Genomic DNA, 23,090 nt, shown 5'->3' on the forward strand with positions numbered 1-23,090 from the left:
GAAGGCCTAATTACTAAAATACTTTCCCATATCTCTCTTTCTCAACCCTGACCTTTTATTTGTGACCACCGCCTGATGCTGTGCCTGATCTTTGGGAAGAGTCACAGTAAACAGGGCTTAGATACTAACCCATGGCTAATCATGAGCCCAGTGGTAGTGGGGATTGTTTCTATGATATACTACACGGCTATGCAATTGCTTGATTTTTTTCATGGTTCAAACATACAGTTATTTTTGATGCACCAACCAATATTCCTTTGCTAAGGATTATAAAACCATTACCATCCTGTGAAGCCAAATCCAGGATTTAGTGGATTTGAAGCAGTTGGGGGAGGATGTATAACTTGAGTAAACAGAAGTCTGGCATCCCTACAAGTGGGTCTCTTACACCATTGCTTTTCCTTCCATAGGGACTACTCACTCAAACATCCGTTGTACACTCTGAAGTGTCTGCTGATTGCATGTCAGAGGTAGAGGAGTAAAAATACTACTTACTCGGCCCAGGCACAGAGTTTCAATTTCTGTGTTTCTTGACAGAGACAGAGAACACAGAAGAATGGAGTTCGAATCTCTGGGTAATTCAGCTCCAAATGTAGTCCACTAAATACTAAATAGTTTAGGATACAGATACTGGTTTTCCATCCCACTAGGGCCCCAAGTTCCATCCTGTTCCAACTCTGCTCACATACCTGTGGCCTCTCCTTCCAGCCCTGAATGCTTCGTGAATGCCTTCAGGTTCTTAGCAAACACTCCTTTCTTGCTCAGCAGATTCTGATAGGATCCTTTCTCCAAGATGGTGCCGTTCCCCAGAACCACAATCTCATCCACTTGCGGAAGGAAGTGGATGCTATGAGTAACCAAGATTCGGGTCTGCAAAAATAGCATTAAATTGCTTTGAGTATTCCATGCCCACCAGCTTCCCTGGACTGCTCTAAAAAGAGAAAAGGAGACGTGTCAATTCACACTGGGGCTTTGATTCACAGTGCAGCCCCAACTACGTGACTCATCTTACTTTTCATCTTAAAACATTACCCTGCGTGAGAACTGAGACTCCCATAGTCATGCATCTACTCACGGTCATTTCCCTTCTGTGTCGACGAGGTTTGCTGACACATGCTCTCCTCCGTGTCTTTGAATAACAAGACTGAGCTAGAGACTCCCTAGGCCCAATGCCTATCCTTACAGAAAGATAACTGGTTAATTGTCTCTTTTCACTTACTAGACTGTCACTCACCAACTAATCAACTGTATAAAAAAAGAACTGCCCAGATCTTTCAGTAAGTTATGGATACTGTGTGATAAGAAACACTATTTTTATTCAGGGCTTCTTGGCATTAGAGACCTTGTATTCCTATACTGAATACTATGGCTTGAAAGAAAATGGCCCCCAAAGGGAGTGGCACTATTAGGAGGTGTGGTTTTGTTGGAGTAGGTGTGGTCTTGTTGAAGAAAGTGTGTCCCTGTGAATGTGGGCTTTGAGGTCTCACATGCTCAAGCTTTGCTCAGTGTGATACAGGGACCACTTCCTGTTGCCTGCAAGATGTACGACTCTCAGTTACTCTCCAGCACCATGTCTGCCTGCACACCACCAGGTCCCACGATGATGATAAGGGACTGAGGCTTTGAACTGTAAGTGAGCCACCCCAATTACATGTTTTCCTTTGTAAGAGTTGTTGTGCCCATGATGTCTCTCCATAGCAATAGGAACCCTAACTAAGACAGTTGCTGACACAGGAACCCCACTCACAGAGAGACTGATCAAGCAACAGTGAAGCTGAATTACATACAGTATGTGGGTTGTAATGGGCTCTGAGAGATAACCTAAGCCCACTGCATTCGCCCTCCACCTGACAGTCCAACAGCATGTAGAGTCTTCCTAACTGAGATATCGAGGGGACACTCATCCCTTATGTCTCCAGAGCAAATCCCTGGTTCCTTTCCCATGCTCCTTGGTAAGACGTGGTGTTCCTCCGAGGTTTCCACTGGAGTTTGTGACAACTACCATTAAAGCACTTTTTTGTTTTTTTAACACACTTGCCATAGAATAGATGTCAGTTCATGAGTGAATGGAATCAAGAAGGCCATAAAGACAGAAGGCAGACTACGAAGAGGAGGAAGACTGACTTTCTGCAGACCCATTGAACTAAGACAGAGGCAAAGGCCTCAAGAGAAGAGCAGGTTGCCTCAGCATCTCTGTCGTCTTCTGGCTAGCAGCATTCAAAAAGTCTTGAAGGAAACAAGCTAAATACAGTTAGCATATCCCTGCCTGTTGTTAAGGAAAATGGTCTTAGCAACAGAGGGACAAAGACATTTTTATGGATACATATATATGTATACACACACACACACACACACACACACACATATAACCCCAGATCTAACTTTTTTTCCAATTATCCTAAGACACTCAGTATCAGGGCAACAGAGTAAGCCTCTAATTAGTTAATTTCAGTATAGCCAGAGCCTTCAAGGGACATACTTTAATGAAACCAGTCTGACAGGAAGGAGATACGTAAGAAAAGCTTCTTCGGGACAATGCTGTCCTGAGAGATGTGCATGACCACACCCCCAAGCCCTCGCCTCCCGCCTTCATCATCGAACTTCTCACCTTGCCATTCAACAGGCCATTGGGGCCTAAGACCTTATCGAAAATGTGTTTCCCCACATGAGCATCCACAGCCGACAGGGGGTCATCTAGAATATAGATGTCTGCGTCTTGATAGGTAGCTCTGGCCAGGCTGACTCGCTGCTTCTGACCGCCACTGAGATTTATACCCTGAAGAAGAAAGTAATTTCTATTAAGCAACATGCCCTAGTCCCTGCTTTGCAATCTGATAAGGAGGAGAAAAGAGAGACATTTGCCTCAATAAGGTGTTAAGGGCTTTCAAATGTCATGTTTCTTTATATAAACCTGTCATTTCTATTAAGGCAAACAACTTTAGCCCAAATAATTAGTCATGCCCAAGTTAACCATTCTACCATGCAGCTTACCGATTGAATAATTTTGACACTTTCCACTCTGAGAAGGGAGAGCTAACACAAACGCGGAGTCACTGCCCCTAATTAGTTGCTCAATCAATGGATCCTGACTTAAAGGAACTCTAACTCTAGAGTTGTATTTTCGCTCATCTCCTACTGTCTCAAGATCCTTGCCCCCAGAGGATGGTTATGTTTTTTTTTTTTTTTTTTTTTTTGGTTTTACGACACAGGGTTTCTCTGTATTATTTTGGATGCTGTCGGTCCAGCCTAGATGTTCTTTTTTTTTTTTTTAAGGGAAAAAGAACAAAAATATCTTAAAATGTAGTAATCAAAAATTTCTAAATAATGCTATATCTACCCAATGTATATAATATAGTTATTCAAATCATTTTTCTTTTTTTACAATACATCTTTTTTGTTGTAGTTTTTCTAGACAGGGGTTTTCTGTGTGGCCCCAGCTGTCTAGGACTGGTTCTATGGACCAGGCTGGCCCCAAACTCAGAAATTTACCCACCTCTGCCTCCTGAGTACTGAGATTAAAGGCATGTGGCACCATGCCCAGCTAAAATTTTATTAAAGACCTTTAATGGCACAAGTCAACTCTGGGTCATTATAATAAACTTAGGCTCTTGGCTCCTTTGCCTTATTACCTTTGATTCAGATTATCAATTCTTGTGTTTGCTTTCAGGTACAAAGTGTAAAACATTTGAGGCGAGCCTTTAATTCTAGGACCTAGGTAGCAGAGACCGGTGGATCTCTGTGAGTTTGAGGTCAGCCTGAGGTACATAGCAAGCTCCAGGTCAGTCAAGGCTACATAGTTAGATCATGACTCAAAACAAAAACTGGAGTAATTTATATAAAGCATGCAGTCATACAAATGTGTTTTGTGTGGTTGTGAATATCATGATTTATCAACACAGTTTTTCACTACAATCCTTGCTGGTTTTCTTCAATTATTTCTGTACCCTTCAAGGTTCCTTGCCCCAAGTACCTTTTCTCCAATCTCAGCCATATCTCCTCCAGGCAACATTTCCAAGTCTGGGAGGAGAGCACAAGCTTCAACAACTTGCTGGTATTTCTTTTCATTGAATTCGGATCCAAAAAGAATGTTGTCTTTGATGGTTCCGTTCTGAATCCAGGACTGCTGAGGGACATAGGCAGTGGTGCCCTAAATGGGAAAGGATCAAACCATGTCGCAGTCACACAGAAACGGAGGCTGGAGCCAAGAGTGGCGAGAAGCTTTGAAGCGCTGAACATCAGGCTCCCTAAGCACCTGGTGTTTATTAATGTGCTGACCAGGAAGACCCAATTCTTTACCATCAAACCATCCTCTCCCCTGCACACCGTTTCATACTATCATCTTCTTCCCCTGATTCTGAGAATCAGAAGGAATGTACATGCTGCTAAAAACAGGGTTTTAGTCAACGACTTGATTAGAGCATTTTCAAAAGGCATAGATGACACCCTAGGAAGAAAACCCCAAGTGGCTGAAATTAACACACCAAAGCGATAGAGACTAAGCAATCCCTGTGTTTGAGAAATAACGGAGTCGTGAGTTAGCAGTAAAAAGTCTCCTAAAAGGAATTAGGAGGCAAAGTTAAATCTGTAGTTGTCTCTGATATAGTGCACGTTTTAAAAAAAATGTATTATTGGTTCTTTGGAGATTGATAAATAAGGGAGCAATCTCAGAGTGCTGTGGAAGAAGAAATGTTTCCAAGCAGATTAATGTAAAGGACCCAGACACAAACTTTCTCACAATTAGAAAGAAAGCCTTAGAAGAGGCCAAAAAGTTCTTTGTGGTCCAAATAGGCTTGTTTAATGATTGAAAATTGCTCCTAATTTCCTGTCAATTTAATTCAGAGGAGAAGTTCAGAGAGTTCATGAAAATGCCATGAAATCACTTTCCTCTGGTTTCATACAAATAAAACCAACAAACTATACTTAATATTTTATGAGGAAGTGTATTTAAAGATGTGGCCCTCAAAGAAGGAGGTAAGCGGGGCATTGCGACACATGCCTGTAATAAAAGCTACTCAGGGGGCTGAGGTAGTCAATCACAAACTCGAGGCCTACTTGGGCTACACACGGGGACCGGCTACACACAGGGACAGCCTGCAACCTGTCTCAAACTAAAAAGCAAGAAAAGGGGATGGTGGAGATGGTTAATCCCAAGAGCCCACGGGAAGCATGTGTCTGTGATATCAGTGCTCCTAAGGGGAGTTGGGAGGCAGAGACAGTACAGTCCCTTCTGGAGGCTTGTGGGTCAGCTAACCCGGTATGCACAGTGGTAAACAACAGAGGTATCTGAGGTTATCCTCTGACCTTGACATGCACACCGTGGCACAAGCACACACATGTACAAGCACACGCGTGCACACACATGGGGCGGGGGTGGGACTGACGCAAGAGACAGCTGGAATAGGAAGAGGCAGAGCTCTTCTTAGTCTGTATGAGGTTCGGTTCCCATCACTGGGGACAGAAGAGGGTGATGTTCGAGAGTAATGATGATGTTAGCTACAAATGCCAGTACTGATTTTATACTCATTACTGATTTTACTATTGTTTACTGTTGGTACTCTGGTCACAAAGTTAAGTTTGTTGTTTAAAGATTTATTTTTATGTGTTTAAGTGTTTTGCCTGCATGTGTGTATGTATGTCACATGCATGTCTTTTGTCCAGAGAGCCAGAAGAGAATATTGGATCCCCTGGAACTGGAGTTACAGATGGTTTTGAGCCACCCTGTGGGTGCTGGGAATCAAAAACAGTCCCCTTCAAGAGCAGCAAGTGCTCTTAACTGCTGAGCCATCTCTCCAGTCCTACAAAGTTAAGTTTTGAGTAACCTATTAAAACTTTTTCCTAGGCCCTTTTCCTTTTATTGCACAATTTTGCAGATGGGGGTGTGTTCCAGACACATACATGTATTTACAGCAGAAATGTCTATACTGTTAAGGAAGATGTCTCTAGTCAACAGTTTCAATACCTTGCTATGCATATAGGAATCACGTGGACAGTTCATTAAAACTTCAGATTCCTAGATCCTATGCACAGAGTTTGATTGTACAAGACTGGGGAGAGGCAGGGAATCTCCAGTCCACTACTACACCAGATGTCTCTAGGACCTCATGCGCTCGTGGACTATCCCATGAGGAAAGAGCCACAGTTGGGGTCAGAAATCGCCTCCACTGCACTTCCACTCACCTTGATGGTGACGTGCCCATGGACGTGTTCCATTTCTCCCAGCATGGCTGCTATCAAAGATGATTTCCCAGAGCCTACAGTGCCCACCACAGCCACCAGCTGGCCTGGCTTTATGTCCAGATTCACACTGAAAGAGAGAAATACTTTTTAAGGAAATGAGTGTGGGGGGGGTAGTAGTTCAAGTCACTTCTCTGGTTTCTACAAGAATTCTGTGTTTAGGTCATTTTTCTCTCAAGACTAGAAACTTTGTCATCGATGTATGACTTATTATTGCTAAGTTCTAAGAAACAGAAAAATAAATTCTAGCTATCAAACTCATTAAACCACTCACTGTCAAAGGTGCATTTGCAACAGTAAAAGTTCTCCTGGGGCAGGGGTTCTCTTAGGTCCAATGGTTGAACAACACCCTCTCAGGAACCTAGACACCTGATTTGTTCAGGTCTCAACTCTGACACGGTTGGGTTGGGCAATTTTAAAAGGTCACTTCCTCAGGACTAAGAGTTGGATTTTGAGTTTTCTAAACTAAACTTGTTAATTAATGTTTCTCAGATTTCTTTATTCTGTGAGTGACACTTGCTGAAAGCAAATTCCCTTACCTAACCCTAACCAAACTCTGAAGTTCTGATTTCTCTGAATGGGGAGGAGTCTCTGCTGGGCTAGAATCCCAGGAACTCTTGGTGCCAGCTTGACTATTTGAGTTCCTAACGTACTTGGAACATCAGGAACCTGCCACACAGTCTTTCCAAACCTCCTCTGGCTGTAGCAGGGAACCAAGTCCAGTCAAGTCTGCAGAGGAGACCTTTGGTCTGGGATGCTTAGGGCAACAGCCTTTGCTCTGACTAATCCTGGTGCTGACCCCAGAGTGCATTCCAAGGCTGTGGGAGTATGAGATAGGGTGTGGAGTCGTAGGGCTCTTTGCTTGGGGGTGAAAGAACACACAGGTTCTGAATTGGCAGGTATCCATAGCCTGAGTGGACCAAGAATCTAGAGTCCAAAGCAGGGAGGGCTTAACAGGCGCCTTCCTGCAGGGGTGCACTCACTGAACAAGAGTAATCCACAGTAGCTTTTTCCTTTTTTTTTTTTTTTTTTTTTTTTTTTTTTTGAGACAGAGTCTTGCCAGATAGCCCAGACTGGTCTCAAACTCATGATCCTCTTGCTTGTACCACCTGGGTGCTAAGATTACCAGTGTGTACTGCCACATGCAGCTTGGAGATCTATAGCAATAGTTCCCATCGTCTAGTCTGGGGAGAAAAGCCAGACTCTGAAGTCCAGGACCTGCACTTTCTCCACCTGTCATGTGGGGGAGCAAATATCTTTCACAGGCTCGCAGCATGAAAGCAGATGGAAAACATAACCACAGCAATGACTCAGGGCCTTCGCTCTCAGCTCATCCCTCTAGGGCGTGGCCTAAACCAGGGCCCAAGTGAATACAACACATGGCCTTTTCTGGTGCTCCACTGCACAGATTCTTCTGAAAATAAGGTGGGGCAGGAGGGCCCCAAGGAAGCTGGAAAGCAAGCAGACAAACTCACTCTCGGATGGTTGCGTCCGTGTCCCGGTCCCAGGTAAAGGAAGCCTCTGAAAACTGCACAGCTTTATCTGGTGACGGGGGAGAAAAAGCCCTCTCTTTTAGTTAAATGTAGGTCCTCACGTGAACATCAGCCTTTCCTCAGTCCGCCCGTGTCCCTGACTCTTCTACCAGCCTCTGGAACCACCTGTTAGGTGCTGAGCTTATACCAGCAGGAGGTAATGGTAGTTCCCAGGATGTGAATCCAAAGGCCTGCCTGTTGGAACCTTGGGATCTCAGATTCCTTGGACCTCTATATGCCCCACCCCCTCACTCCCAGGCCGCCCCCCCCCACATCCCAGTCCTCCGTTGCCTAGTCTTCTGTGTGAGTTCTACTTTCTTATTTAAGCCCTCCCGATTTTGGACTGTAGATGCCTTCCAATTCAAAACCCATGTGTTCTTTCACCCCCAAGCTACCTTCCCAATTCCCACTCCAGCCTGTCTTCTGCTTTCTGGGTTGCTTGCAGGACTCTCTGCTTATCTCAGAATTGCTAACTGTGTTTTGCTTAGAAATCTGGCTAAGCACTTTTCTTTTGGTGTGAACATAGCTTATATTGCTTGTTCTACAAGCCTAATCAATTTAAGATGGATTCCCTAGCTCTTCCATTAAATTAGTTGCTGTGGTTAAGCTCCTGCCTACAAACAGTCTGGTGCCAGCACTATGAATAATTGGTGGAAATAATTTCCAAATTTGTTTACCAAAATTGCAGACATGGTGAATGGCAGATGTGTCCAAGTCATCTCCTCCCAAGTACTTCTCTATCCGTTCTATAGAAACACTGGCCTAGAGAAGGACACAAAGATTCTAAGAACAAAACATTCAGTAACTCAGACACCTCGAATTGGACTCCATAATTTTTGTTTGGTTGGTTTGGCTTGGTTTTTCAAGATAGAGTTTCTCTGTAGTCCTGGCTGTCTTGAAACTCACTGTGTAGATCAGGCTGGCCTTGAACTCTGAGATCTGCCTGCTGTGGCCTCCTAATGCCTTTGTAAGACTGTCTCCCTATGAAGTGGATGAGGTCAGTATGATCATCCACATTCTAAACTGGGCCTCAGAGAGCTTATGATTTTATTAAGATCGGTCCATTGGTCTCTGGAAACCAGATGCACTTTTTTTTTTTTTTTTTTTGGTTTTTCGAGACAGGGTTTCTCTGTGTTGTTTTGGAGCCTGTCCTAGAACCTGCTCTGTAGACCAGGATGGCCTCAAACTCACAGAGATCTGCCTGCCTCTGCCTCCGGAGTGCTGGGATGACGTGTGTGTGCCACCAACGCCCGTCCCAGATGCACTTTTAATTTAACAATTACCAGCAGGTGCTAGAATGAGATCCAGTAGGCTAGTAGTTTGCACTACAAGGTAATTAAGCAGGTAGCAAAGGAGCTCTTATGTACCTGGAGTATTGAAGAGATCACCATGGGGAGCATGGTGAGAGGAAATCGAAGGACGTTGAAGAGGGTGATAGAGGTGAAAGCCTTCTCTGCATCCAAAATGTTGTTGCTGTCCACCAGGACGTAAACAGAGAAGGTGACCACAGACACCTAGGAAGAAGAAGGCCACGAGAAACCCACTACTAAAACGAGAAACCCACTACTAAAACGAGAAACCCACTACTAAAACGAGAAACCCACTACTAAAACGAGAAACCCACTACTAAAACGAGAAACCCACTACTAAAACGGTCCACACACCTTTGAGCTAAGTTTCAGGAGCCCGGCATATCAGAGTTGAAGGGATGTTAGGGATTATCTCAATCTCTTCAGATTACCCATAAGAAAACTGATCCTAGTAGAGGAAGGAATACCTCTCCCAAGGTAACAAAGTCGATTAATGGACTGCTAAGGTCAGAGCTTGGACCCGCTGTCCCTTTTACCACATCCATATTGCTTCCCACAGGAAGACAAGCCCTCCTTGAAAGTCATTCCGGGGACCTCATTCGTGATGAACGTTCTGAAACCTCACTAGTGGCTACCAGATCACCCAGCAGTACATGAAGGGGAGGACTAGAGTTGCAGTTGTAGGAGTTTGAGGAAGACTAGCAAATTCCCTGAATCTAGGGATCAAGTTTAGAGATGCTTGGAAGCTATTAGCACAGACTTTCCTTTTCAGAACATGACCTCAGTCCATATTCCTCTTCTACTCACCAGGATTGGCGCTAATTGTAAGAGGAATATCATCAGAGTCTGCAGCTGACCATATATCAGCAAATTCTTGAGTTCTTTCTTCCGAAGGCCATAGACTTGGTCTCTGAATGAAGGTTCCCAGGCAAAATATTTCAGGATCTAATGGGTCAGAGAACAGCAAAATTCACATTGTTTCCTGAAAGGGCATTAGGTACACATGGTCCACCATTATTTCAGGATAAGTTACCAAAAATTTGGGGCTGGAGATCTAGATTATAGAGATTTTACTTGTATTTATCGACAACCTGCTAAATGTAAGGCATTTACCATACATGCTTCACTTATTTATTTTTTTTATCCTAGATTGCCTTTCCAAATAAAGTTGCCAAGACACAGAACTTAAAGCTTGGAAATTTCTGAGTAACTTGAGGTGAATTAGTCAACCCACTTTTTTAGTGTTGTTTCCACTTAAGCAATAAGGAAACACGTAAAGGTTCTGTGGAAGGCTTCACATCAAGGAGGCGACAGAATATCTGAGCTTGAAGAAACAGGAACAGTTTCAATGGGTCTGACACCACTGGCCTCCATGGGCACCTGCACACTCACACACACACTCATATACACTTACACACACTCTCACACTCACACACACACTCACACACAGAAAGAGGAGGGATGGAGGGACAAAGGGAGAACAAAGAGAAGTAAAAATAAAACAAATATTGTATTAAGACAAAAAAACCGGGCACTGCTCTCAGCCTTGGTCAGCGAGGGAAGCAGTGGCCACAGGAGGCAGCAGCTACTGCAGAGACTCACAATTAATCAAAGCGCTAAGAGTAAGTGGCTACTGAGTGGAGCTCAGCCTCAACGGTGGTTCCAAATCACCGCCCTCCTACCCCCAAGACCCAGGGAACGTCATGGAAGATGGAGCAGAAGCAACATAAGAGCGGAGGATGGGAGGACGTGGGAGGGCACTGCAAAGCACTGCTTTCTGTACATGACACTGACACCGCACTCAGCCACTCCCGGCAACTGTCATTATCCACAGGCCGAGCCTGCCAACACTTCACCGCGGAGAGGGGAGGGCTCCCAGGCCTCACTCTAAAGAGGAGCTATTGGTAGTTAATGGCTGCTGTGGAGAGGGAAATGATTTTTCTTCTAGTGATAAATTTCTATAATTGAGTAAATAGCTCTACACTCATGTACATGCAAATAACCCTAGTTAAACTCAGTGGGTGTTATATATATTTTTTTAAGAGATAGGAAATTAGAGGTGGGTGTGTCTAGAAGAAAGAGTTTAGAGGGAATAGAGGGGGATAAGAGAGGGAAATGGTGTACGTAGGTGGTAAGCATAAATCAAAATTTGTTATTTATAAAATTGTTAAACAAATTAAAATTTATTTTGAAACATTTGTATAGTAAAATGTAAAGGCAAATCATTGAGGGTAAATAAAAAGAAATCAAGGTTCAAGATTATCTAGAAGGGTTAGGGCTAGAAGAGGAAACCGGAGACTTGTGGGTAAAGGAATCAGGAGTCATACGCCACTCAGCAGCTGAATCATTCACTGTCTCTGACACTACACCCGGAGGATTTCCTCTGCATGACCTTTTGTTTTCTTTACCTTAATTCCACTGAGAATCTCATTCATGATTTTTAACCGCTTGTCTTTATACTTCATATTTTGGACCTGCCAAGAGAAAGAAAGACAAAACCAAACTGTACTTCTGTGAGGGAAAGTCCGGGCTTGCTGCTCATGGTAGGCCCTTGTGGAAGACGTGGCCGCCATTTTATCAGAACGTGAGGTGTCCAGTAATGAGATTATTTCTCTCCAACTCTTCCTGATCCTGCCTTGTTTCTTCTGACCCGGAAGTCTTTCTGAGCCTGGCAGATGCCAAGCTTGTTCCTACCCGTCCTCCTGTAGCCCTTGCCTGACTGGACTCTGTCCTTAGGCCATTCTCCCCTTGCTGTTCCCAAGGCTCACACCTCCATTGGCAGGATGTGTCCTTCAGAGCTTGGCTGTAGACATCCACCTCACAGGGGACTCCTTTGACCTCCTACTTGAAAACATCTACCCACTCATTATCATTTTACACTCAGCTCTCTGTGTAGTACTCATCACGAACTGATTTTTTTTCCTTTGTTGTCTGTCTCTCCCCCCTGGGAGCACAATACAAAATCATGAGAGTAGGATTCTTGTTGATTCCTTGCTGTGCCCTTGGTAAGACATGCAATAGAGTTAAGACAATATTTACTACTAAATGAATACAAAACAAGTGAATGAATAGATCACATATGCTAGGGAGTCTACCACTACTGCAATTCTTGGAAGAGCTAAGGACTGTCTGCTTGGAGGACTGCCACCTAGAAACAGTAGGGTGACTGTCAGGACATAACTGAAAGGTGGGATTACTCATGTAGATGCTATATCTGGTTGGTTTATTTTGCTATTATGGAGAAGCAAGATTTTTAAAAAATCACTTCAGGAGGAAGCTTAGCAGAGCCAGGGGGAAAACTATATACTGAGTGGTCAGAGACCACAAGGAAGACAGAAAGAGCTAAGTATATCTGGGGTATAGAAAGTCTCCCAGAAGCTTTCCCTACCCAGTTCCCTGCAAGAGTTAGCAGCGTAAGTCGGAACTCATATGTTCAAAAGGCACATGCACACGGTGATGATTCCTTTACCTGGATCTTCCTGTTCTTGGTAGCCAGCACTGCATTAATTGGGGTTAGCAGAATCATAACCCCAACACCTGCTAAGATTGAAGGTCCCAACTCTCTCCACAGGAAGAAGATGGATAAGGCAATCTGCAGAGCACTTGACCACACCAAGTGCATGTAGTTGACGACTTCCACTAGTTTCTGGGCATCTACAGACATCAAGTTCACCGTCTCTCCGATGGTGTACTGCCTCCTGGCCAAGTTAGAAAGGCTCAGTGCCTACAGATAAAAATAGGATTGGAATAGGTAAGGATTAGCAGATAAGACAAAAGATAGTGAGAAGAAGAAGAGGACCTCAGAAAATGAGAAGACAATAGAAGAATGGGCTCCATGCAGACAAAGCTTCTCAATGGGACCACAGCTTTTCATTCAAACCTTAACACAGTGTTAGCTCATTTTTGACCACTTGTCTCTCTGGTTTTCACCTTCATTACATGCTATCCATCTATACACGTCTTCGTCCAGAAAATTCCCATCTATCCTTTGGTATCAACTTAAATGCAACTTTTGAAATGACTACCCAGACCCCCAAATTTACAAGAGTTACCTCAATTTGTAACTTACAACATTCTGTAGTTAATTTTTTTTGGTTTTACGAGACAAGGTTTCTCTGTATTGTTTTGGAGGCTGTCGGTCCAGCCTAGCCTCGAACTTACAGAGATCCACCTGCCTCTGCCTCCCGAGTGCTGGGATTAAAGGCGTGCGCCACCACCGCCCGGCTTGTAGTTAATTCTTTCTTTATCTTAATTATAAAGAACCATAGTTATTTTATTTTTCTATATATTTATCAGAAGTAAACTGTGAGGACAAGGTCTATATTTACCCATTTCACTATTGTATCATAGGCAATTCAATACTGAAGAATGGGAGAAAACGAGGAAATTAAAAATGGAAGAAGAGAAGGAGTAAGTTAGCATTGTTGATTCTTACCTTACAGACAACATTTTATTGTGTTTTATTTGCTTATTTAGTGTGTGTGTGTGTGTGTGTGTGTGTGTGTGTGTGTGTGTGTGTGTGTGTAATGGGAGGGTCTCACAGCCATCAACTTGGTGGCATGCATCTTGCCTTGCTGAGCCATCTCCCCAGCCCCTTTGTAGACTTTTGAGATAGCTAACTTTGTTTTTTTCATCTTTTGAGACAGGGTTTCTCTGTATTGTTTTGGAGGCTGTCCTGGAACTCTCTCTGTAGACCAGGCTGGCCTAGAATTCACAGAGATCTGCCTCCCGAGTGCTGGGATTAAAGGCGTGAGCCACCAACGCCCGTCGAGATAGCTAACTTATATTCAGCCAGTCTTGCAGAATGCAAGCATTATCAAGGACACAGATTTTTAGAATGGAGAGGAAAGCTGCAGAGGGTCACACGTCTGAAGCAACATGCTTTCTCTACTGTTCACAAGCAAGTTCTACATGCCTGAATCTTGCAATATAGGCTTTCTGCTTTCATGTTAGGGAGATCAGGAGACTAATATTCACACCACTGTGCCTTACTGTGCCTTACAGAACTAGGTAGAATAGCTTACATCTGTAATCTCAGCACTCAGGAAACTGAGGCAGGAGGATTGCTGGAAGTTCATAGTTCAGGCCATCCTGAACTACAGTGTGTGTGATATGGTTGACTTTAGTGTCAGCTTGAGACAAATTAGAATTAAATAAAAGTAGAGAGCCTGTCCTGAAGAACTCTCCTGGTTGCTCTAATTGATTGATACCAGGTCAGAGAGATGACTTAGCGGGTAAAAACACTTGCCACCAAACCTGTCAACCTGGGTTTGATCCTTAGAGGCCACATAGTGGGAGGAGAGAACCAACTCCTGCAAGTTGTTCTCTCACATACACACACCTACACACACACACACACACACACATATCTATACACATGCCTACACACACACACACACACATACACACATCTACACACATACACACATATATCTACACATATATACACATGCACCCAAATAAATTTCATGTATCAGAGGAAAGATGAGCAAAATCATCTCAAGCAAATAGAACACCTCCCAAAACTACAGAGCTCAGTAATGAGAGAATATAGTTGAAATTAAAAAGTAAATAAATAAATAGGCTGAGGAAGGTTTGGTAGCTGCTAGTCTGGGGGTGCAGCTCAGTGGCAGCACGTTTGTGTGGCACACAGAAGGCCCTAAGTCTGATCATCAGCAACCCCGAAACAAAACAACAAACACAAAGAGAAGAAAGAACAAGAAAGAGAAGTTTCTGGGGAAAACATAGTCTAGGGTGAAGTGCCCTGGCTCACACAGCATTCTAACCCCACGGTAAGATTAGATTTAGGGCAGACACATCAGGTCTTTGAACCCTTACTAGTAAGTATTTGAGTTAAGTGTTGGTGGTCAGGGACTGAAGAGAGAGACATCGCAGTGGTTAAGAGCACTGGCTACTCTTCCAGAGGACTCAGACTCAATGCCCACCATCCGCATGGAGGTTCAAAACAGGCTGTAGCTCTGATTCCAGGGGTTCTTGTGCCTTCTTCTTGCCTTCATGGGCACCAGACACGCATATAGGGAACATACATACATGCAGACAAAACACCCAACACACAATATACAACAAAACAAAAGTATTTCTAAAATTAAATGTCGGTGGTTTTAAGAGTGTGACCCTCAGTGCCTTCTTCTCCGGCTTTACCTTATTTCCTGAGGCTTTCCATTTTGTCAAGAGACACAAGGAGAATGGGTGTCTGAGCCTTCAGGGCTGAATGGCAGACCCTGGACAGTTTGCTAGCCTGTTTCTAGGATGCTCAGTATCACAAACACTTCATTTTTTAATTTTCAAAGAAGGATTTAGGGGAACCTTATAACTAATGAAAATTAAGTGCTGACATCAATTTTCATTTCTATCACATTTTCCTCAGTCTTGGAGTAAATGTTCATATTTTTTGTTTTTTTCTTTGGTTTGGTTTTTTTTCTTTTCTTTCTTTCTGCGTTTCTTTTTCTTTTATTTTTTTGGCTATACTTGACATAATCACTTACCTTCTTATATACAGAAGCCATGACAGTTGTCCGTACACTCATTCCCAACACGAAACACAACTGAAAATAAGTCTGAAGGCAGAAAGATTGGATGAGAGACACAGCAAATATCAGGATCGCAGAGACATATCCAACCCACTCATATGTTTCAGGATCGCTCACAAAGGCAATGAGAAATCTGCAGGAACAAAACCAAATTAAGTGATACTCACTCATTAGGTCTCCAAAGGTTCCTTCTTCTACTTATGTACAGCCAAAGCTTCACTCCTGCACCGTAGTTAAACAAACAACAAAAATTGTTCCTGACACAAGCTAAAGTCACCTGACAGGAAGGAACCTCAATTAAAAAAAAAATGCCTCCGTAAGATCAGGCTGTAGGCTGGCCTGTAGAAAACCTTTCTTTCTTTCCTCCTTTCTTTCTTTCTTTCTTTCTTTCTTTCTTTCTTTCTTTCTTTCTTTCTTCCTTCCTTCCTTCCTTCCTTCCTTCCTTCCTTCCTTCCTTCCTTTCTTTCTTTTTTCAAGACAGGATTTCTCAGTGTAGTAGCCATGGATGTCCTGCTGGGATTAAAGGCATGTACCACCACACCTGACTGGGAACTTTTCTTAATTAGTGATTGATGGGGGAGAGCCCAGCCCATTGTGGGTGGTTCCATCCCTGGGCTGGTGGTCTTGGGTTCTATAGGAAAGCAGGATGAGCAAGCCATGAGGAACAAGCCAGTGAGAAGCACCTCTTGATGGTCTCTGCATCAGCATCTGCCTCATCATCCCTGCCCTGTTTGAATTCTTGCTTCAACTTCCTTCGCTGATGGAGTATGATGTGGAAATGTGAGCCAAATAAACACTATCCTCCCCAACTTGCTTTTGGTCAAGGCAGTTCATCAAAACAGTAGAAACGCTAAAATACGCAATCCCAGTACTCAGGGACCAAGGAAGGAGAACCAAGAATTAAGCATAGGCAACATAGAGAGGCTCTAAAAAAAGGTGTGTGTGGGGGGAGATCTTTAGAGAAATCTCTCTCTCCCTCTGTCTCTCCCCCCTCTCTCCTACACACACACACACCCTGCCACTGTCATGTTTCAGCCCTGTCATAGGGAATGGGATCAGGTCCATTCATTTTTAGACAACGCAAGGTCATACCCAGACGAGGCAAGGACTCTCTAGCTGGTCACTCATTCCATACAATGGCAGATTGCAAAGCCCCACCAATGAGCACTCTAAGGAAGGTACTGGCTATGAAGAGATGAAGTTAGTCACTCTCCTGAAGCATGCTGCCCACTTCTTAGGTGTGGCTCAATCCATACTAGTTCAGTTTAACAACAAAAAAAAAGTCTAATGAGTATGTGGATGCCTCTTAGGAGAGGGACACAGAAAAGAGGGAGGCTAAAATGCCATCTTAGATCTTGAAAATGGCCTTGTGCCCTTTGTATACACAGAGCTGGAAAGTAGAAGTGGTTTCCAAAAACAGGAACTCAGTGAACACTCTTGCCTGCATATACAAGGTCAGGGGAGAGCAGGGAAGGCCCAGAAAGCACAGCAAGTCCTGGGAACTCACTTCAGGAGCTGAGGACTCAGAAACAGGAGAATATCGTGTATTAATTTCAATATAAAGGACTTCAGGATCACCAGATAGAAGGTTTTGAAGAGGGACTTCACCAGCCAGGATTTGGGAAAGTCTTTTGTGGTCCCAGACTTCTTTTTCTTCTTTTTAGCTTCTTCCTAGGTACAAAACCAAAACAACTACATCCACAGAATTGTGCAGTGTAAGCCTCATGAGAGTGTGCTTTGAATGGCTCCAGGCTCCAGCAGGGCCCATGAGCCCACCGCCCCCTCTATGGAGCTGTAATCTTCTCTTCACTCCCTTATTGCTGCCCACTGTCTTCCTGCTTCTCTCTTCCCCACCAACTCATACCATAATATCTTTTGGATTGGAAGAGCAGACAAGCAAACTAGAGAGAATACATCATAAATATAAGCACGGACAGACACTGGGAACTCCTGTACTCAGGAGGCTAAGGCAAAAGGATCATTAATTTAAGGTCAGCCTGAGCTACACAGTGAGTTCAAGGCCAGCCATAACTACATAAAAAGACTTTCAAAAATCCCAGGTCTGAAGTCATGGCTTAGTATGTAACAGAGCCCCAGACCTTAGCAAAACTGACTCCATGATGGAAGTACCACCCAGGCCCTAAAACTCAGCAGGTAGACTGTACCACGTGCCAAAACAAAAGCAAAGACCTAATCCATCAAGGTCCACAGTTCTGGGAAAGTCTTCAAATGTACTAGCCATACATCTTAGTATCTGTAGTTCTGCTTCTGGCTAACTGTTCTTATTTACTGAAGTATGTCAACCCAGAACATGATTTTTTGTGTTTAAAAGCCCACCCTGAGAAAGGCTCAGTGCTACACTGGGATGGAGATGTATCTGTGTCTAGGCCTGGGATTTCCAGCGTAGAACAGAAGCAAGAAAGGCGAAGTCCTGCCTCCTTCCATGTTTCAGGGAGGAAATGACCCTGCTGGTGACCTGGGTTCAGATTTCTGGCTCTGGTGCTTGGGGATGGCACAGTTCCCTGTCCTCTTCCCACCCCGACACCATCTTCCTCCTCTTCTCCTGGGAATCAATCCCAGGGTCATCAACAGGTGAAGCAGGCGCTCTGTCATCCTCCCTTCGCTCCTCTGCCCTTCCCAACCATTCCCTTCCTCTCACTATGTTGCCCAAGCTGCTCTCAAACTTACGCTCTCCTTCCTGCCTGAACTTCCTGAGTGATCACTGTGCCGTGCTTGTTTTTAATTTTATTAATAGCATTGACCCCCTCAGCATATTGATGGGCTAATTGCTTTCTCCCCTGGTTCTCTAAAGATGAGCTTTCTATCAGACTTGTTTATTGTATCCATTACTCCCAATACACACGAATCTGTGCTCAGTAAACATGTTTGAATAAATGAGTCAATACATTAGCTACTAATTCTAATTTCCAATACAGTGCAGTTTCTAGTAATCGTGTGTATGTGTGTGTGTGCGCGCACACGCGCATGTGTGTGTGTACGTACGCACGCATGCATATATGTGTGGAAAGGATGTTTGTGTGTGAGAGTGCAGGTTGCAGGTGTGCAAAAGTGTGCACCTGGGTGTCATGACAACCTTCACATGTTGGTCTTGGGCTTGTTTGAGATAGGGTCCCTTCCCTGCTGCTTAAACCTGGCTAGCTGGCCTAAGAGCTTCTGCATTTTTTCCTTTTCTCCACTCCCCATTTCCTGTAGTTACCTAGGATTCAGATATTTGTTATACTTCGTCTAGCTTTTATGCAGGTTCTAGGTATTCAGACGAAGATCACCAGGCTTATGTGGAAAGTGTTTTACCCATTGAGCAATCCATCTCCCTAGCCATAGTAATACTATTTATATTGTTATTATTAATTATTATCACTATTACACTATGAAAATTTCCAAGTATATTCAAAAGGAGAAACAACGGTATACTATACACCCACTCACCCCCACTCAGCCACTACAGAAGTGTGTGTCACTAATACAAGCACAGTGGAAGTGTAGGGCAGTATGAAAATGTGAAAACAATGTCAGAAACAACACTACTTCTTGCCTGAGACACACAACACATTCACCCAGACACCTGTGTTAAAGTTACCAGGACAAGAACATCTTGGCTTTGACTCTGGTTCTTGTTCAAACCGTGTAGTGTGGCCTCGTGGTTCTTCCGTGGCTTCTTCTTCCGCCGCCTCTGAAACGCCTGCTTGGCTTTCTGCAGGTCCTTTGCCATGAACGTTTCAAACTTGCTTGTGACTGGCTTTGTTTTAAGCTCTTCATCAATATCCCAGATATCGTCTAGTGTCAACGGATGCTTGTAACCTTTCAGAACAGTGCTGGAACAAGAATGACCCGTGGCTGAAACCCTATGTGCTGAACAAGAATGACCCACGGCTGAAACCCTGTGTGCTCTGTCAGTCTGCCTCCTTCCTATAGAGCCTGTCCTCCTGATCTCAGATAGAGGGATGACATTTTGTACATATCTCCTGGCCCTTTAATCTAACAGAAGAGCGGGGAGAACGCAGAGACAATGGTTTAGAAGACAATATGGAAAATAGAAAGCAAGAGGCTCTACTGGATCAAAGTCAAAGGCATCAGCTCCTCCTGCCCTCTGTCCTTTTCCTTCAAGTGCCAACTGCCTCTCGAATCTGCCATCTCCTCGAGGGACCTCCATGATGCTCTTAGGAAATGCAGCTCATCTCACAACTGCCTTCATACTGTATCTTTAGATTGGACCTCTCTAACTCAGGGCTTGAGAACATGAATGGAAAATTAATTACATCTTTATTGGTAACAACTCATAACTGAAATCCAGTCTTTTCTCCTAATATGGGCAGAATATGGTGTCTTTGTTACCACGAGAAACCATTGATGTTTTCATGGCTAACTTAGGCCCATTGCTACTTTCAAATTATGATCCTTATGAGATCTATCATTAGATATTTAAATTTAATGAGTTTATTTTAAAGTGTATTCATTACTATATCACACATTTGCTTTTTTATTTTACTTTTAGTTATGTGTATGCATACATGTCTGTATGAGAGTATGTGCACATATGCTCAGGTGTCTGTATATGCAGGAGGCATGAGATCCTGTTGGACCTTGAGTTACAGATAGTAAGTGAGCCACTTGATATGAGTGCTGGGAACAGAATTCGGGTCCTCTGAAAGAATAACCTGCTTTTAGATATTCTGAATATTTTTATTGTCTGTGTCCAATATGTGTAAAGTATTTATGGACCTCCCTAGCCTGTCAGAGGTCCACAAACTACAAAGACCAAAGGCAGCTGCTCTAGACCATCCAGTAGCACCAGCTGCTGTGTTTTCCTTTCCCTCCAAGCCTGTGCACATCACCTGCTTCCACACTCCCCCTTTCCCGTCCCGCTGTCTCCTCCTATTTCTCCCACGGAACTCTCAGGCTACCAGAAACAATCACCTCCCAGTTTCTCCTCCTTATCCTAATCATCCAGCGAAGGGGCCGAATTAAACTCACCCAAACTCTCTAAAGAGAAGAGAAATGGAGGCCACAGGAGGCACTTTTTAAAGAGCTGAGCTTTTCCCCGTTTTCAGAGAAGGGAGCACGTAAGGATAGAGGAAAGCCACAATCCAGGCACTTCCTACCTGTCATACCAACTAAACGTAATGCTACTCAGAAATGAAGCCGTGGATGATGTATTCTGAAAAAAAGAAGATGTTGAAAAAGTAAATCAATTGAAAATAGGAACTCTATGGGACTCTAAAATTAGAAACTGATTTTCTAGATGTGTCTTCAGAGACTAGCCATTTGGCTGCTGTTGGCTCAGCATGTATTTGGAGGCTCTAACAACCAGATTTTCTGGGGTAGGTATGTGAGTTAGGTGCCTGTGCCGAACATTTACAGGTGAACATGGAAGTTGGTGTTTCTATACACTTAGTATTCTGTTTCTTTAGATACATAAAAATTCTATACTGCAGGTTGAGTATCCCTTATTGAATGGGACCAATCGTGTTTCTGGTTTTGAAGTTTTTCCAGTTTGCAGTATTGTACAGTCTTTTTGAAAGTTTCGAATTTGGGGAATTTTGGATATTAGAGTTTTGGATTAGTTGCATTCAATCTGTACCTTATTATGGGTTCACAAGAACTCCATGAAACCCAGACATCTCCAAGCTACTTATGCTTGAGTACCCTCCAGTTAAATAACATATGAAATGAATGTAGGTAGAGTCTCACATGTGATGGGTCACTTTTTTCTGAAAGGGCAGAAAGGATAAGGATGATGATCTGGAACCCATAGGAGACGAAGAACAGGCAGGAATAGGCCAAGTTGGACTTGCTGTCCTGTGGGTGGGAGGCAAAAAAATGAGTTTTTTTTTTTAATCACAGTCTTAAACAATCCTTGCGTACCAGTGTTTAGGATTAAAGACATTACTAAACCCTTTGGTATAATCCTATCCTGGAGCTCAGATTGCTTGCGGTCATCTTCTGTGAGTCCTAAGCTTTCCAGCAGTATGTCTTCTTGTCACCTCCCCTTTCTCCTTACCTGCAGGAGAGCTCGTATCAGAGTCTGGAATTGGAACGTGCTGCAGAAGATTGAGAGAACCCAGAATATGGACAGGAACCAAGAGTTCTTCTGTATGCACCGCTGCCTGCTGTGCTGGGTCACTAGCACCAGGAGCTGGAGGGAACGTAAGACCCTGAGCTCAGTGTCACCACCACAGACACACAGAAAACCCTGAGCTCAGTGTCACCACCAAGGACTCACAGAAAACCCTGAGCTCAGTGTCACCACCACAGACACACAGAAAACCCTGAGCTCAGTGTCACCACCACAGACACACAGAAAACCCTGAGCTCAGTGTCACCACCAAGGACTCACAGAAAACCCTGAGCTCAGTGTCACCACCACAGACACACAGAAAACCCTGAGCTCAGTGTCACCACCACAGACACACAGAAAACCCTGAGCTCAGTGTCACCACCAAGGACTCACAGAAAACCCTGAGCTCAGTGTCACCACCACAGATGGAGGAGGAAGGGTGTAGGGAACAGGGGAGAAATGGGAGTTGAAGCTGATTGGCCAGCAGAGAATACATGGAGGTCAGATTTACATTTCTTCTTTGATGCTGTTGGGCCCTCTCTCTAATGCTTCATCTCTACTTAGGTGAGAAGTAAGCAGGAAAACAGAGTGTTAGGATTACATTTTAGTGGAGTTACTTTGAGAGTTACAAAACCTTTTCAGGCACAAGGAAATCAATAGCAGGCAGTGGTCAGGTTAAGGAGGCAGATTCTGATGAATGTATACAGTTGACTATATCTCAATTCTATAATATTGATCTAAGAAACTCATTTTTAAAAAAGCCCAAGCCTTGCCTTGTATCATTTCACTCAAACATGTTGGTTCCCATACCTAGTGTTGTGCTAGCAAAATCACTATTCTGGAGGGAGAAAAGCCATGATTTGTAGCAATTGTCAGTTGTCCTGGTGTAAACAGTGCTGCTGTAGTAAATTCAATTCCCACATAATGTCACTGAATGAAGAATTGGGGGAAAAATCAACCAAGTCAGCTCTGTATCACCCAGCTGTAGGATACAGCAGGACACCATTGTCTGGGCAGTGATCACAAACAAGATTCCTGGAGAACTGCCAAATCACATTAATGAATGAAGGCAGGACTAGAGCACTCCAAGTTTGTACTGAACACAGAAACATCAAAGCTTCTCTCTCTCTCTCTCTCTCTCTCTCTCTCTCTCTCTCTCTCTCTCTCTCTCAATCTCTCTCTCTGTCTCTCTCTCCCTCCCTCCCTCCCTCCCTCCCCCATCCCCCACCCCTATCCCCCCTCTGTTTTTTGAGACAGGGTCTCTCTGTGAAACAGTTCTGGCTATCCTGGAACTCACTCTGTAGATCAGGCTGACCTCAAACTCAGATCTGCCTGCCTCTGCCTCTTAAGTGCTGGCATCAAAGGCATGCATTATCACCATCACCAC

The 23,090-nt window shown here is 43.8% G+C and overlaps 1 protein-coding gene and 1 long non-coding RNA gene across 2 annotated transcripts in view; one reads left to right on the plus strand and one right to left on the minus strand.

Annotated features, from left to right (window-relative positions):
* The window catches only part of Abcc2 (ATP binding cassette subfamily C member 2), a 53,751-nt gene that overhangs the window by 19,077 nt on the left and 11,584 nt on the right, over positions 1-23,090 (minus strand). Inside the window, exons 4-19 of the mRNA XM_005063560.4 lie at positions 21,647-21,781; positions 21,337-21,444; positions 20,748-20,803; positions 19,226-19,460; positions 17,135-17,298; positions 15,583-15,760; positions 12,546-12,800; positions 11,485-11,550; positions 9,884-10,021; positions 9,134-9,280; positions 8,444-8,528; positions 7,710-7,776; positions 6,178-6,304; positions 3,971-4,147; positions 2,609-2,776; positions 690-870 (exon numbers count right to left, since the gene is read on the minus strand). Coding sequence (XP_005063617.1) covers positions 690-870; positions 2,609-2,776; positions 3,971-4,147; positions 6,178-6,304; positions 7,710-7,776; positions 8,444-8,528; positions 9,134-9,280; positions 9,884-10,021; positions 11,485-11,550; positions 12,546-12,800; positions 15,583-15,760; positions 17,135-17,298; positions 19,226-19,460; positions 20,748-20,803; positions 21,337-21,444; positions 21,647-21,781 — 2,287 coding nt within the window. The remainder of the gene's footprint in view (positions 1-689; positions 871-2,608; positions 2,777-3,970; positions 4,148-6,177; positions 6,305-7,709; positions 7,777-8,443; positions 8,529-9,133; positions 9,281-9,883; positions 10,022-11,484; positions 11,551-12,545; positions 12,801-15,582; positions 15,761-17,134; positions 17,299-19,225; positions 19,461-20,747; positions 20,804-21,336; positions 21,445-21,646; positions 21,782-23,090) is intronic.
* On the plus strand, positions 7,590-21,742 carry LOC121139962. Its single transcript, XR_005876745.1, has 3 exons — positions 7,590-7,742; positions 13,427-13,486; positions 21,653-21,742. It is a non-coding gene; the product is annotated as an uncharacterized LOC121139962 (long non-coding RNA).

The sequence above is a fragment of the Mesocricetus auratus genome, unplaced genomic scaffold (genome assembly GCF_017639785.1).
Source record: "Mesocricetus auratus isolate SY011 unplaced genomic scaffold, BCM_Maur_2.0 Super-Scaffold_4256, whole genome shotgun sequence".
NCBI lineage: Eukaryota > Metazoa > Chordata > Mammalia > Rodentia > Cricetidae > Mesocricetus > Mesocricetus auratus.